This window comes from Thunnus thynnus, chromosome 5 (assembly GCF_963924715.1).
Source record: "Thunnus thynnus chromosome 5, fThuThy2.1, whole genome shotgun sequence".
Lineage (NCBI taxonomy): Eukaryota > Metazoa > Chordata > Actinopteri > Scombriformes > Scombridae > Thunnus > Thunnus thynnus.
Window position 1 is genome coordinate 19,595,908 of NC_089521.1, and position 17,506 is coordinate 19,613,413.

Here is a 17,506-nt window from a genome sequence, read left to right on the forward strand (position 1 = left end):
AAGATAAATAAGAAATTGCTGCGTTTGAACGCGCTGATCTGACACAAAGGAACCTTCTTTGTCTTCATTTTCTCTTCAGTCCAATTCAGTTCATCTTCGCTTAACACAACAGAACAACACACAGATGGATTTGGACACAGAATGGATTATTACACAATATAAACGACTGAAAAAAGAGAAAACTTTAGTTTCAGTTTTATTTTTCACAGTAATTAGAAGGAAAATTCGGGGGTTCATATTTTCACTTAAAAATCGGCATTTTCAATGTAAATGCAAAAACAAAAGATGTAAGTTGGTGAATATCAGAAACCAGAGAAGAGTTTAGACAACAACACGAAGAAGCTGATAGCAGCAAGTGTTGCTACAAATAAAACAGGAAATACAAACAGCTTCATTTGTCTGGTAGTTCCTATTCCACAGGTTATTATTAATTACACAAAACGTGTACAATTGAAGAAAAAAAAAGAAAATTTATTACCCAGCCTATGAAAACAGCTCATTCTGTAAATTCATAAATAGTCAAATGTTCTACATATAAATAGCCTCTTTAAAAGGATGCTTAGTGGATTTTACATCCATGTGTTCAGCTTGGATAACTTAAAATTTGCATTATCTGAACTATATGAAAATAACAACATATTGGGAAACATATGTGATTAACTTATAGGTTGAAACAACGCAAACGAGTCATATCCCAAAATAAGCACATAAATGTGTTGAGAATGACACATGATGAGTGTGGTCAGATGGGAGATCAGTGCCACACAAGCTCTCCCACCAGACTGGAGATTGTGGCGCCTCACACATAAACAACCAGCAGAACACGAAGGGCACAAAGTGGACGCACAACCTCCAGACAAACAGGAGAGGCTTGGTGAATATCTCTACATGAGGCACTGAGCTATAAGTGCACTTATTTCACCAAACGCAGACACATCTATAGAGGGGTCGGACAAATGATATATGACTATATAATTTGCCCAAAATCAAAAGACACTTTGCAGCCAATCCTTCATCAGGGTCATGTTCATGTTCTGTTGCTGGCAGCGGCCTCTGCCTCCTTGGTTGCTGCCTCCTTTTTGCTCCCCTCCTTGGTGCTGCGGTTCAGGCTTCCATTCAGAAAGCTCTCTGTGGTCTGATGCTGGAAGTGCTTCCTTGTACCCACCAGGGACGGGTTGTTGACCAGGGTGTAGAGGAGCTGCCAGTGCCCGCGGGCTCTCTTGGCAGTGGACACTTTGTGCTGTTTCTTCTCCTGCTGGACCAGCTGGATCCCTGAGGACATACAGACATCATGATAGCACCGGTACTGTATGTCTGCTCTGATGGCAGACACTATATACACAAGTCCTATATAATCATGAGAATAGATAACCTTTTTTTTTAAAATCTAAACTAGACCGGGAGAAGAATAACATTTTAAGGCCACCCAGGACCAGCTAGATACTACAGAAAGAGTAATAATAGAAACCAATCATATTCTAATCCTGTAAGCATGGTGGGAGCATATTGGGCTTGTCATTAAAACACTGAAAGCTAAAGCCCCTTGGGCTACATGAATATGAAACAGGCAATTAGCGTAGCTCATCTGTGTTATCAGCTCCTCGAGAACTAATCTTTGTATGACAATAGATTATTCCTGATAATGTATTGTTCTCTGGATGCAAACGAGCAACATGTCCAACGAACAATTGTAATTTGTCTCAGCTATGACTAGATACCAGACAGAGTCGGATTCCACCACAACCGATGAGCCCTGATGCATTTTCCTGCTTATTGCTCACTGCATTGTTTGTCCTGCTGTCACCACAAGTAGATGACTTTCACTCATCTCCTGTTTGAGTCAGTGCCATCACTGCAGGACAAAAGCTAGCCTTAAAGTAGATATTCACATTTTTTAAATAAAGCTACAGTGTAAATATCAAAGTAGAGCATATGCATCAGATTCATTTCTATTCATTAAATTATACATATAATGGTAACCTATTAAACTGCATTGTGTTTAGTGATAGAGGCTGAGGCCTCAGGCGACTGTGGGCACGCCATAATGACAACTGATTAGTTTATGACAGATGTGATTGAGACCAGCACCAGGACTGTAAATTATTCCACAGTGAGACTCAATTTGTGTGACATATTAAATTAGAGCTGCTAAGCTTTCATTTCTCCTGCGCGTGCAAGACAGTGTTATGATCTGATTATGTGTGACAGTGACCTGCTGCTGAATTTTAAACCTCTCCGGAGAAATCAAAGATGCCACACTGCTTTTATTGTTGAGTGTGGACATTGAATGCACAGAATATGTTTTGCAGTATAGTGTGTGTGAACTGAATCAGCTGTGAACGATTCAGCTCACAATCTATGATGTGGACTGAGTTTTGTGCTACAAACCCTCTTCAGCATCCCGTGACCTCTGTGCAGCATTGCTCTCCTGGCCCACAGACTGCAGCAGCATCCCACAGAAGGCCTTCATCACGGGGTGAGACTGGCTCACCTCAATCTTCAGATAATGAGCATAGCAGCGGTAGGCTGCAGACAGACACAGGAGGGGGGATCACTCTGACTGGGCAAAAGCAATAAACACGTAGGACTGCACCCCATGTTGGCTTTGAGGCAATCACACATAATGGCCGTACAATCACACGTTTTTTTTTGTTTTTTTTTAACCACCTGCTTTTCCTGACAACAGATGTCTTAAATCTGCAGCCATTTCAGAGATTGGTGTGTAATTAGAGTCTCTTGCACTGCACAGAATACAGATATCATATGAGCTGCCCTGAGCCTAGCAGGGTAAAGTGGGTACGGTACGCATTTCTGGCCTCTAAGTGGGATCACTAAATGCATTTGCTCATAGAAAATTGCTTCTATTTAAACCTTCACAGTGATGAATGAAAAAAAAAAACACAGTGACATCTACCAAGGTAAAAACATGCAGTTAATACCAATGAATACGTTAACATTGTGTGTCTGAGACTAAACAAAAAGATTTCACATGAAAGAAAGTAGGGAAATGTGAATATATGGGTGCACTGAAGTCTAAAGCATTCAATTCTCTGGCAATGCCTTGTTGTATTTTTTTTTTGTGAACACATATGTAATGGATCCAGAACAATCACGATACAATATATTTATTATATTCAATTATATACTGTATATTTCTTATGCAGATGACAATAAACTGATGCAAAGTGGCTCACCTGGATCAAATGCCTCCACATTTCGGTTAAGGAGACTGATATCTAAGCGTCCCATGTGGACAATATTGAACAGGGCTGTGATGATCATGCGCCAGACAGCCAGTAGCACCCCAATCAGAACATTGACTGGAAACAGCAGGTATGTCAGCAGGAACAGATTACCCCTGTAAAACAGGTTAGAATGAATGTAACATACAAGGCTATGCTGCAATTATCTGGCAGTAAAATACATACAGGCACATTATAAATATACAGTGGGGTCCAAAAGTCATCACTATATATATATAGCAATAAATACAAAGTCCACAATGAATCACCTGTTGTTTAGGTCTCGTGTGCCTGCTGTTTTTTTGATGAAACAAAACCTGGCGGTAATATGTTGAATCAACACAGCCAAGAGAATCATCAGCCAGAAAGGCCTGAAAGGACAGAATCAACAATCAAATATCTCCAGTAGTGTTATGAAAAAGATAGAAGGTACAAAAATACATATTTTTTGTGTTATCCTGTGGTTTCTGATGGTCTCTCTCAAAAAGTCAAAACATTAAAATCAACCAAAACACATGAAAAGAGTGACGGGATTACACCTTAGTCATAAAGTCCCATGTGGACAGAGATTAATGAGTGAGAGGTGTGACGATGCTCACCACATGCTCCACAGGATCTGAAAGAGAATCAGATTCTGTCCGTGCAGGACGGGCATGATAATGAGGAAGACAGCGATCAGGAGACAGAGGAAGAACACCATGGTCTGGATGATCATGCCTGCAGGGGAGAGATCAGAGCTTCAGGGCTTCGCTGCTTACATCCTGTCCAGCATCCAACACACTGCACACCCACTCTTCTCTCATATCACAGTTCTAATGAGGCCTCAAGAACATAACTTCAAAAGTATCCTTTCATGAACCACATATAAAACCGTGACACATCTTTTATTCTAGCTGAGTCAATCGGTTGCTGAGTCAAAATGCATTTTGATACATAAAAGGCTTGTGCAAAGATATGAATATGACATGAAATGATAAAAATTGAATGGCGGGCTAAGTGAGGATCTTTTCAATCTGTCATTACTGTTTGGCCCTTACAATATGTATGATCTAATGTGCAAACATATCCCTCTATTTAGAAATTGTAATTGTATTTAATTGTACAAAACAAACCGTGATGACGAATAACATTAAAGGCTTAGCAGCATTTGTATGTTAGCAAGACAAATGTATAGCGGAAAACATTATATAAAAAGTCAAAATTGTTCTAATATGCAGTATTTTACTATACCAATGCAGATGTGAGCTGCCGTGAAGCTGGTGTATCCCATCCAGCAGACCAGTGCGGGCCGGGAAGCCCTGATCCTTCTCTGGCAGTTGTAAACATTATAGATATCTCCTCTGTACAGTCCCTTCAGGTTTGACCTACAGAAAAAACAAAAAACAAAAAAAAAACAATCAAGAAAATGCAGCTTTATGCAAACTGATTCAACAAATTACATAGCAAAATGAAGAGGTAAATTTGAATAGGATACAACCGAAATGCAATTCCATACTTGACTCAGAAACCCATTTTTTTTAATATGACATAATTTATGGTAATAGCACAGTATTTAATTTCTTATCTTAATAGCCATTTTCAATTCTAGCAGCAGTTAACACAGATTGAATGCTTTTCTGTCTGTCTGGATGATTACTGCTCTATTATGTTATAATAATTCCTGTGTGAACCATTACACTATAATGAAGGAACCAGAATGCAAAGCATGCTCACGGTTCTTGGAAAACTTGGAATGAGAATAAAAATTAAAATAGAAGAAAAGAGTTATTTTGCACTTTTGTTCTCCAACCTACCGATGCAGAACCATGGACCGCATGAGCATTGCCAGGTTGACCAAGCCTGACAGGGTCATCGCTGAAATATAGCACACTGCAAGAAAAAAAGAGCACGACATTCAGATTTTTCACTATAGGAGGATCTCATTCATTGACAATTAGCAAATTATGATATTGTTTTCTGCATATTAACACACAAAGCTACTGCAGCTTGTACTTGGAGGTGTTTATAAAAATATGTGCAACAAGCTGTTACTGTGTACCAAAGTAAATACATGTACATTTTACATCTCTCATATCACTAAATGGCTGCTTCTGCTCTCTGGGTTTCACTCACCTTCTACACACCACATGTAGTAAACCACTATTCTGACCACTTCATGTTTGTCTGGAGACAACATAATCTTGAAGCCAGCTAAAAGATTGGCGACGTCTTCATCGACTCCCAAGCGGGCAGTCTGGAGAGACGGCACCACTGCCAAGATGATTAGCAGCCCCACCTAAACGAACAAATACATACATGTATTCAATACCGGAAACACTATTACCCCAGCATGGCAATACAATAACTTATAGAGATGTGGAATCAAAACTAGCTTGCACTGTATTTGGATCATCCACTGCTGATAATTAACTTACAGGTGAACACAGTGTAGCTCTTAAAATCTACTGAGTTCCTGGTGATACAATAGCATAAAATGTAACCTGCTGGGATCTTATTGGGCCAAGGTCAGAGGCTAAAACAGAGGTGCACATATTACATATAGTATGTAATCACTACGTCATGATGTATTCTTCTCTATTTCAAACGATAACCATATGTTACAAAGTCTAATAGTAAATAAGGTTAAGTTACCTGATACAACGTTATAAATGACACCACACCAGATATAGCCAACTTCAGTGGAAATCGGAAAGCTGTTTAAAAAAAAGTAAAGTATTATAATACTTACACACTTCAGGGCATTAAAAGACATATGTAGAACAAGACCAAAGTGGCGTATTTACCTTCCTCTGGTGTGTAAATGTATGACTTCACAGCATCAATTATTCTTTGAGGCAGCTTGGGTGTCTCTGTGCTAGAAGTGCTGAGGTGACAGGTAAAGAACAGAGTTATAACTTTAAACCCTGACATTTGACATCATACTTCTCTGAATTTGAAAGATTGAGATGAACAATTCTACAGACAACAGCATTTTTGCTATCGTCCTTGAATACATCAAATTAAATGAAATGTGTTTCTTTCTAGGTATAGTCAAATGCTCTCTAAAAAAGGAAGGAAGAAAGGAAATGCATTATTTCCTGGTGCTTATTCACCATGATAACCTCTGCGTGATTTGTTAATATTGACAGCATGAGGAAATGTTTACAATCATTTGGCCAGTAGATGTATGATTTAGCTGTTTACAAAAGTGATCACTGTAGGAGAATTTTTCTTTACTCAGCATTCAGGATTCAGTGTTCAGGACAATTCAACAGGGCAGCAGTTTCTGCTAGATAGTCTCCCTGCTATATTTTATTGTAATGGATATTCTTTCCACATCCTTTTCCTCTGATAAAAGTTCATTTTTCGGTTAGAATGGAGAGACAAAGGAAGGTGGATGTGTTTTTGCGCTGTCTCAGTCAGTCCTGTGAATATATCTGTCAGTAACAGTGGATACATTCAAGGTCGGGAAACTTCAACACCCACTGATGGGATTGTACAAACAACCTCTTCCTGTAAATAAGCATTTGTCACTGAAATCTGCACATGACATGAACTGATGTAAAACACCAAATTCCACATTGCAAAACTACAAAGGACTGAGCAGAAGTTCAGTTGATTACAGGCTGACACTCTCACCTGATTTTGGTGGGCTTCTTGAGGATTTTCTTCACATAGTCTTTATAGTAGCTGCTGCTTAGATCCTAATAGAAAACAGAACAGCAACCATGTAAGAAGCCAAATGACAAGAGTAGATAGTGAATAGGCTAAGATAGTGTAGCAAAGATGAGTGAACTCATTTGATTTTTGGCATCACAAATGCTTCAGTCGGGCCTTAACATTGCAAACCACTGTGGAGCATAAGGTGCGATTTAAAAGAACAGCTCACAAACTAAGCCTCCTTACAATAAGGTTACGTATCTGTACAGACTTGTGGTGTCAAGCACGTTCCTGTCGGGTGCAGGAGGGGGGGATGAGTCAAACTCAAGGCAATCTCCTCACCCCAGCTTTGTCACACCCATGCTGAGATTAGAATCAAATAAACGCAGCATTGTGTCTCCTCGGTGAAAAAACAACGCAACCTTTTCATAATCTGATCAAGAACATAACGTAAACCAATTACATCAAATCTACTTAAAATGATTAGGCCACTGGCGTGCTGCATTGGCCTTCACATTTTCCTTCAGCCGAACACTGTATGAACACAATAAGCCTCTTGATTAGTGGACGGCTTATAAAGGTTCCTCATGTGCACAGATTCAGAAGAAATGTGCGTCTTAGTGAGACTTTTTTTGTTTTTGAATAGTTCAGGCTTACGTGAACATGGACTACTTATCAACACAGGCACTTATATATCCAGTTGGTTATGTAAGCAGGCCAAATAATTAGTGCCATAAGAGCTATACAACCAACCTGAGATACACATGCCAGAGGAACTGCTGTCAGATCCAAACTTACCTCAGTAGCATTGTTCTTTTCAGTTCCCTTTAAGCCCTTGAAAAGGAGAAGGGGATACTGGAAACTGAGGAATGCCAGGCAAGCTATCTGGGGCAGACTGGAGAAAAGGGAGTAGTGTTTGTGTATCTGCAAAGAAATAAAAGAAGAGTTTACATCACCTAGCAACTTGTTATTAGAGTTTGGTATTGGCACACTAAGAATACATCTTGAATCTACTTTGTATTGACACAAAAAGAGGACAAAAATAGTTTTGTGTGTTGCAGTAGGAGTCTGCAGATTGGCTAAGTGGGATCCCTGCTATAACACAAAAATGGGAGACCTCCACAGTCCAAATAAGGGAGAGAAAATGCTATTTTCTTTTTAAAAACATATTTTGAATATTATTTTACATCAAATACTGGGATGTAACAGTGTGATTTTCATTTTGTTTCCATTCTTACAAAGAAAGACTAAATATAATATTTGGTGTGTTTGTGTGATTAAGTTCAGTCTTGCAGATCAGTTCAATACTCCCTGCAGGGTTTAGTGTGTGCCAACTCATAGTGGGATAAACAGACATGCAATGTCACTCTTAAAAACAAAAGACGACCATTACACAATCTACTATAAAGCCTGGATGTGTCTCTTTTACTGACACACTAAAGTGATTAACTGTGACAAAGCTTCTTGATTAAGACCAACAGACAGTGGAACTAATTGTTTTGAGTCGAAGCCTATCATCGCACAGAAAACCCAAACAATGTGAATGAGGCACAAAATCTGGGATTGGGTAAGGTTTAATGCTTCAGCCATGTGGCCATGAATCCAGTTTCAAAGCCTGATATTCATCTTTTCAAATCACATCTCTTACATATACTACAGACAAACTTTGTTTGGTAACAAAAGGGTTTTCAGACCAGAACAAAACAGCTTTATCTTTGAAATAATCCTTAAAACTCAGACAGATGACAGCCTGCAAAGAAAGTGACACTTAAAAATCCTGGCACCATTTAGACCATGGATTAGCATCTCTTATAAATGAACTGGAACACATTGTAGTATTGAAAGTGATCTGTGCGTACCAGAGGTGTTTTGGGGCAGTCAATTTTTTGCCAGACGAGAACGCCAAAGTGCGTCCATGACAAGAGGCTACCAAGTACATAGCCAACTTTGTTATGTAAGGTACCGCATGCCAGGAGAGGGTAGTATAGCGCGGGGTAGTAGAAGACTCCCAGAATCACCCAGTTCTCTGCAAATGCAACAAATACAGTGTAAAGACCAAGAACATCAAAAGGAAGATTTACTGAACCATATGATACAAGATTGTTACTTTGACAATTAATCAGCTTCACTTACACACTAAAGACAACTTTTCCTCCCTAAAAACCTGGTGAAACTATGAGAGATTTAAGATCACACAGTGCTAAACAGCCACTATACAGTATTTCATACTCTGCTGAACCGTGTACTGTTTGGGGATTGTGTAAAGTAGCAGGGGACCGACTCCTTACAGTCAATTCTTATGTAATTTCATTTCAGAAAAAAAAGCTTCTTGTTAAGCTTACCATCCAATTCTTTAGTAGAAAATAACACAGACACATGGAAATAAAATAATCCAATTACATAACACAGATATAACAAAAATACTGTTTATGTGCATACATCTATCTGTGTTTTGTGTATGACCCTGTCCCTGTCTAATCTCACAACAGAACCTTCCTTTTATCAACTTAAGATAAAAGCTGAAATACAACCTAAAGTAAAAAGAAACATCAAAATGTGGTTATGGAAGATTTACAGTCTGTGTAAAAGTGCAGACAGACTGATGTTAGTGCAGGGAGAACAAAGACGGCCTCCTCACGTTTGTTCTCGGAGTCTGTCGTGAAGGGGAGGGGGTTTGGTGATATGACGAGGCCAAATAGTTTGCACAAGAGGACTCCAAACACAGCCACTGCCAGGCCCTTGTGCTGTGTATGATCCAGGAAGTTGACCGGACTGTGAAATCAAGCAGCAGGTATTTAGAGTCCACATGTTACCAGCCTCACATTTGGCTGAAATGGTTATTGAGCAGAAATGATCACACTTACTACCATATTGGTGTTTTAGTCCATTAACTAGCAGCTGTTTGTAATTAACATTACTATTAACTAAAAGCATATCCCACATTTTTAGTTTGGTTTTCTACCTTCCAGGCTGCACTTAGATTCCATTCATCTATCAGTATGATATGGAAATCAACTTGCAGATACTTGAAAATTGCTTGAGATAGGGAAATCAATCAGAGCGAATACTCAGGCAGCTTTAATTTTTTGACAGTTTTTTGACCTCTATAAATTCTGGGAAGGTTCACTGACCATTTAAGCTCTTTTTCAATCAGCGCCCGGCTCCAGAAACACACATTTACACACATTTTATCTGCTTCACTGAGGCAGATTTGGGGGTTAATTGCCTTGCTCAAGGGTACATGAGCCAGTCAAGGGAACCAACCAGCAAAAACCCATTTTTTCTATCCTTAAGGTCTAACAAATGTGTTCAATACAATTTCTTCCGCATACAACATTTGCAAAGCAAATTTATGATCATTTTGAATCTGAAACCTGTATCTTTACATCATTTTTAACTTGCTAGCAGTCTCCTTCTACCCTGCCTTTTCCTGTGTTTTTTGGTGCACTGCCGCAAACTGTAGATCAGTGAAGTAGTGTGAAACCTCATGCAAAGTTTGGGCGTGCACCAGAATAAACTAAACAGGAACTCTGCGTAGTGCTACTAGTCATCAAAAACTCCACAGGGTATCTTTAATGTGGCATTGTAATTCGGTTGCTAGCAGGCATTGCTTTCAAATCTTTTGCTCACTGGTGTGTTCAAGTGCTTTTGGGAAACTGAAACTGTGAAACTTTGAGTTGAGACATCAGCCACCAAAAAGTTGCCTTTTTAAAGTAAAAAACCACAAAATTGACACCGTCCTCATCCATGTGACCTTATTGTTAATGGTCTAACAATTTAGCATGTAAATGAAATGCTCAGCTGCCTCTCATACTGACTGTTCATTGTAATGGATTTTCCTATCTCAGCCACAGTTTTGCATGTTGATCTTTGTTCCATGCTAAGATGAATGGAAGCCAATTACTGACTGGCAGACAGGAAATCAAGAAATAAATCTTTGGAGAATGGTTAATAGTAATATAAACTATATGCAATTTAGGGTTAAGACATGCAAAACAACCAATGTGATGATTTAACCATGGTGTTTTCTGACATTCAAGAAAATATAAAATAAAATAGAGCCTCACCTGAATAAACCTGGGATCCCTTTCTGTCTGTTGCCCACCTTTGTGCGTCTGGCTAAGATTGCTAGGATCAGCATGACAACAAGCTAGAGGAGGAGATACATCAGTTAGCGTTATATGCCGTGCAGCAAGCTGTGCTGGGGGTTAAGGCCTCATTTTGCTTCAGACTAAAAATGAGGGGAGTTGATGCCATGAAAGGCCAAAACCCTGTGTCTCATTAGTGCTCCCCATGGATGTGGCCGAATGAATTGTCATCAGTCAGGATCACTGACCAGTGAGAGTTCAGCGACCTGTCATGACCTGTAACACATTTAGGAAACACAAGGCTGGGAAGAATGCCTTGTTCTAAATTGGGCCAGTATAGACCGACCACCAAAAGCATCCAGACCCAGTAATATCACTATATAACATAGAAAATTTCCAAACTCAAATTTTATCTGAAACAGTTAGCAGAATGATAAAGATGGTGAACATTACTGGTGCACATATTCGATGTGTACTAAGTGATTTGACATTGAGCCCGAGGGTCAGTTTGTGCAGCAATATATTTTCTTCACTCAATTAAACAGTCATTTTGCATTTCTATTACTTCATTTGCATCTAGAAAGAAGTCAGAGTGCGCAGAACTCCCTTGTCTAAATGAGATATTTTTTGTAATATTTCATAAACTTTCATAATTCCCCGTCCAGAAGACATACTAATAGGCAATTGTGGAATTCATGTGACAGATGTTTTAATATTTAAGTAAAAAATGCAGCATTTAATGAGAAGCAAAATCTCATAGTGTGATGAAAACCACATCTGGATCTGCATCAAAACCTTATCATTTGTTTCTTGGACCAGGACTTAACCTTCCACCAAAGTCCATCAAAACATGCTCTCAAGTGTTTGAGATATCCTGTTAACAAAACATACAGTAAGTTCCTTGGTGGAGATTATTAGATAGAGCCGCCTTTGACAGCCAAACCCTGCATAACTTTATCAAGGGAAAGAAAACCGTGAAATCTCAATGCCGCACATCACAAAATGTTCTTCATGTCTGACAACAAATTGTGATATCATACACCAAAAGCATGAATGATAGGACAGTGTAATGTAACTCACAGATATTGCAGTGATGCATATATGGTAGAGCCTGTCATCAGCGGTGGGGTCACATGGAGGAATTATTCTAAAAAAAGAACAAAGCATTCACACATGAGCAAAACAATCAATGTGAGACTTATAACTCAGGGCTTTGAGTGGGTGAGCAGACCTGCACCTCACTAAACCCTTCACACGTCACTGTCAGGACCATTTGTGGCTGGAAACTTTGTGAAATCCCGTAACAGAGATTTGCATTTAAACGGATTGGTATCAGCGTGACTCAGGAAACAACAAATGCCTATGTTCACGTTCCTGTACACTGGAAGAGCAGGAATGCCTGGTCATGAGGTAGTAATTACAACTCTGATATTCAGAGAAGGCCTCATACATGAACTATTCTTAATCTTTAAAAAAAAACAAGAGCATATAGAGGTGGCAGCTTCCAGGAAGGATGTTTTGACATTTCTTAAAGTCAGTCTCTTACCTGTCCAAACAGTGTGTGAATTTGTTACTCAGAGAGCAGACTCTTCCACCAGAGCACTTGTGAATTTAAGGCAATGTCAAAATTCACACTTCTGCAGTCAGAGCTGGCTGATGAGGAGGCACAGCAGGACATTTGACTGTTTACAAAAGCAGAAAAAATAGCAGCAGACCAGCTAGCTAAAATTGCTATTGAGCTACATTAGTGGCCACATAAAAGCTTTTCAGACCACAACTCACCACAGTCCTTTAATTTATTTGACAGCCAGATGGTGTATTAGCTAAATATGTTGACTGGGGATAAATTACACTTGTTCCATAATATTTCTGTCATGTTGTTCATCTAAAGGCATTATTAAATATAAATATTTTTTCTATTAGTCCCTCTGTGCCAATGGAAACATGGGTATATTTTTTAAATGGAGGTGCAAACTGGACTTCAGAGAACATCCCAAAACGAACTTACTAGAAATACATCATGCACCCTGTTGCATTGTGGGATGGCCCAGGAGCAAAGAGTATTGTTGTAAGACTGTAAGGTATTCTGACATTGGTTCATTACCTGCCCAACATCCAACCTTGCATGGTGGCACATTTTATTTTGGGTTGTGTGCACTTTAAATTTGTTCATTCTTTGTCTTTGTTCTCATACTGTAGGTTCAATGGGCAAAACACACCAGCTCCCCGAGCAACCTGCATTCTTAAAACATGAAAATGATACAGCCTCTACTATAATATGACATGTGAACTGAATAAAAACAAGACCACACATTGACAGTGGCTCTGTAGAAGTGTGCCAAGTGTCACTTTATATCTCTGCAAGAGCTGTATCTCACTGCAAAATTGTTCAGACTTACAAAAGTTGGAACATCTACTAATACACATTAAACTATAGACATATGTTTTTATGATGGTGATTTTTAGACAAACAATAAAATCATACAAAATTAATATAAGTGGATGACATTTAGGACAAGAAGCAGAACCTAAAAAAGTCAGAAAGATGATAATAAAGTACTTACTCAGCTTCAATTTTGGATGGCACAGGGCCGAGGTCTGGGTACTCATAGTCCAGTAGAGCATCCTTATCCATTGTGCTGTCTCTTTTTCAAACAGATCCAAAGTCTGAACTTGAGGAGCTGGAGAAGTTTTAACCACAGTGTCGAGAGACCCCTTTTACTCAAGAGGAAAAAGTCTCCCAAGTTGTAGTTCAGCAAGATGAACTCTGTTGCTGCTGCAGTGGCGTCCTTGTTTCCTTGTGTTTGGTCTTCTCTCACTCACACTCTGTTACCCTCCCTCACAGCTTGTATTCAGGTGCCCCGGTCCCACCGTGGAGCTGAGAGTAATGTGACAGATCCTGGCTGCAGCGTGCTGCCTCCACCCTGCAAGGGCCCTATTTCAGCTGAGGGTTACCACCACACTGGGAGCCTGGAGAGAGAGCGAGAGGGGGGCAGTGTGTGAAAGGAGGGAAAAATGTGGAGATCTGGGCAGCCAATGTGGAAGGCCACCTGCGGCTTACTGGGATTACATCTACTTTTGGAGTTGTGTTATTGGACCTGTTGCTGGTGGTTGAAGGGGTCAGGTGTGCAGTTTTATAAAACTCCAGCTAGGACTGTGTGGGTAGCTGGGAGCGATGAGGCATTCCTATCAGAGTGAAGTTCCACATTGATAACAGGGAAATTCTCCGGTTGTTCCCTTCAGTCATGGTTCAGTTAAACTTGTGAAAGGTTACCAGCTATATGAGTCCTTGTTGATGGCCAGTGCAACAACGTGAAATCATATGAAACAGGATGAAACTACACCTTACTTCACTACATAACTCTGCACCTACAGCTTGATAAGGATCAAGGAAGAGTTCATTCAACCCAGTACTTTGTCTTCAGCAGATAAATTAAGATAAGGTTTTCCAAGGGCATGTTCATGTGAAAATAGTTTTATAAACTAGATACTTGTATCTGTACTCTGCCATGCTGGTGTCAAGTTAGTACAAGTTAGTACGCTGTTTCAAAGAAATTCTTAGAAAAACAATATTGATCAGAAAAGGAGACAACAGGTAATTTCCAAATAGTAATAAAAATCATCCTGTAAACTATTCATAAAGATCGCACAACTATAATGAGAAAAGGAAGATTCTATATTTTCACCAGAGCACATGATACTTGAATGAAATGGATTCAACAATAGGTTCAGTCACACTGCCCAGAGGAAAGTAATTTAATCTAAGCTTTCAGAGTGTTCTACATGTTCCTATTCTTCTTGTATCTTCTTTGTCAGCTCACGAGACACAAATATTGTCCAATAACAAATTTCATGGACTAAATATTTTATGAGTCTAAATTATATTTTTGTTTCTCTTATTTCACTGTTAAACAATGTTAGTGCCAAAATGTTTAGACGATTAACTGATTAGTCTATGGACAGAAAACGAATCTCAGACTATTTTATAATAAGATTGATGTATAACCCCAATAATTGTTAGTTGCAACTCTGAAGATCATAATATAAGTTTATTTATATGTCTTATATAATATATAACAGGCTCATTCAACAACAAGCAAAACACTTACGTCACACTAGATTATGGGGTTTATCATCTCTATGTCACAGCTTTAACTATCAAAGATTTGTTTTTTGTCCTTTTAGCATCCTGCTTCTCCTGTTCTTCTCTTTATCTCAGTCTCTATTGTTGCTCTTCAGTTCTCTGGAGGGGGTTAGAAATGTCAAAACAGGACTATGAGTTATCTCCTTGGTGACGGAAAAGCCAGATTTAAGCAGCAGCTTTTTCTATTTCTTTCGCTTTCAATTAATGCCTACAACAACAGTATTAAGAGAGGAAAAATGATCACAAAGAGCCTCCGACTTAAGTGAAATGCAAGCATGTGAGTGCTACCAAGACTGAGGTCAAGGGTCATGGCAACACCTTAGCTCCAATTATTTTCTTTCTGCAACAAGTAGAATAAAGTGACAATAAATGCACTTGTCTACATTTAACTGCACCACTGCAACACAACACAAAACAAAAGATTGAACATATCTTGTGGAATATGTCTGCAGAAATCTGTTCCTGCATTCAGCTGCAGCTGGCTGAGACTAAGTCAGTTTTGCAACACTGCCTCCATGTCAGCATACACTCATTATGCCGGGATTACAGTCACACAACTTGATAAAGCAACAAAATTTCCCTCTTAACACTCCTGAGAAAACGGGGTTTCTCAAGCATAGTAAGCCACCAAATCAAATGTGCTCCAAAGAAAAGACAGCCCCACCAAATAAAGGGGTCACTGAACAAAGAATGCTTTGAACAGTTATAATTACATCACAGAGAAGCACTTTGATTGAGCCAGACAGTTCACTTGTATCAGGTTTAGGAGGTCGGCCCAAAAGATATTTTTGTAGGAAATATATCAAGTATAAGCCTCATAAAAACAAACATAATTTAATTACTGATGGACCTCATACACCAATTTAATCTTTAACCATCCAAACAGCAACATCAACAGTGTCAAGCATACATAATTAATTAAACTTGAACAGACTTAGTAAACATTTACCTCAAGTCCTTAAAAAAAACCCAAAATACAAAGATAATACATGAATTTAAAATGTTTTTATCTCCACCTCATAATTTGCTACACTACCTTGAAAGGTTCATGGCTGGCAACAATTCCAACACAGATCAATCACCCCTTTACCATTAATGCTGCTAAAAGACTTTCCATTTGAGGAGGATGCTTTTCATAACTCTTCATAATGATTTTCATATCAATAAAATCACCACTCAGGGACTCTGAGGAGCCCAAAGGTTTCCATGCTGTAACCATTAAACTGCTTCAGCAATTCAGGAGAAATTAAGCCTCCCTATTAGACTTTTAGGTAGTCATTCTCTAGATGACTAACTTAAATGACGCTTTATTTCATATTTTGCACAGTTTACAGGCTGCAGCAGTGAAGCACAGGTATTCTATTGTTGTCCTGCTTCCTACAGCTGAGCATGCTTGACTCATTTTCCGTGGACAGCAGCAGCCAGACGGGCTTCTCTAGATCCGGTTTCTCACAGACATCACGTACAAATTTCATGCCTTTGAAGTTGAGCTTGATCTTCCCACTAACAAAGAGACTTTCAGCCCGAGAGCCACAACAGGTAACTTTGTAAAATAGTCACCTGTGCTGGACCCTCTGCAACATGAGTGTACATTATTCAATCATGCACCTCTCAAGGGCAACATTAATCATGAACAGTCAAATGTCGCGACAGAAATTTGCTTTGTTGTGATTGCACTCTATATCAGCTACGTTGGCTAATACGTTTTATAAACATTGAGATGCTAAGCTACTTACCGACCGCCTGCAGGTGTGCTGCAGCACCAGGTAGGCGTGGAAAATCAATTAATTGTCAAAACAGGACTACTGGCAGCAATTACAAATTTGAACAATATGTACTTTAAATAAGACACATTGTACGCGCTACCTGACCGCATCTGACACTTAAACTTTTCAAAAACATAAACATCCTAGCCTACAAAATGCACAGTAGGCCTAATTCAGTTTGACATCATTTTCTTACCTTGTTGTTATCTTGTGCTGTCTTTCTCTTGGTTTGGGGAACTTTAAGTCTTCATCACTTTATACACCCACTTTGAAGCGGTTCAATAATTGCATAAACAAAAAAAAAGCAATCTCAAGGGCAACTTTCCTTTTTTTTCTGGACACCTCATGCAGTGTCTGACGGGGACTTTGAACTGTCTCTATCTAACTGTGGCAGGGACATCATAAAACTTGCTGCTGTATGCAAACTGAGAAAAATTTGTTGTGAAACAGAGCTGACTAATGTGGTCAAGTTCAAGTCAAGACCCTGACATTTTATTCATGAAATTAAATGCAAAACAATTCTGTACTTAGTGGTTTTATTTTCTTAAAGCTTTTGTCCCAAGGTATAAATTTGATGTATTTTAGTGGTAACATTAAACCAGAATTACTCTTATGTATATTCAATGA

The 17,506-nt window shown here is 39.0% G+C and overlaps 2 protein-coding genes across 3 annotated transcripts in view; one reads left to right on the forward strand and one right to left on the reverse strand.

Annotated features, from left to right (window-relative positions):
- Positions 1 to 183: 183 nt before the first annotated feature.
- On the reverse strand, positions 184 to 17,251 carry stra6 (signaling receptor and transporter of retinol STRA6). Its single transcript, XM_067589851.1, has 18 exons — positions 17,076 to 17,251; positions 13,534 to 13,939; positions 12,050 to 12,116; positions 10,949 to 11,031; positions 9,520 to 9,653; positions 8,741 to 8,907; positions 7,680 to 7,805; positions 6,861 to 6,925; positions 6,026 to 6,105; positions 5,874 to 5,935; positions 5,355 to 5,517; positions 5,036 to 5,111; positions 4,473 to 4,606; positions 3,842 to 3,959; positions 3,512 to 3,613; positions 3,195 to 3,358; positions 2,389 to 2,526; positions 184 to 1,272 (listed from the first exon to the last, which is right to left on the reverse strand). Exons 2-18 carry the CDS (start codon positions 13,602 to 13,604, stop codon positions 1,028 to 1,030), a joined length of 1,995 nt encoding a protein of 664 aa, XP_067445952.1. The 5' UTR covers positions 13,605 to 13,939; positions 17,076 to 17,251; the 3' UTR covers positions 184 to 1,027.
- ccdc33 (coiled-coil domain containing 33) overlaps positions 16,139 to 17,506 on the forward strand; it is a 45,972-nt gene continuing 44,604 nt past the window's right edge. For both annotated transcript variants that reach the window (XM_067589856.1, XM_067589855.1), the window contains exon 1: positions 16,139 to 16,652. The gene's annotated coding sequence lies outside the window, so the exon portion shown is untranslated. The remainder of the gene's footprint in view (positions 16,653 to 17,506) is intronic.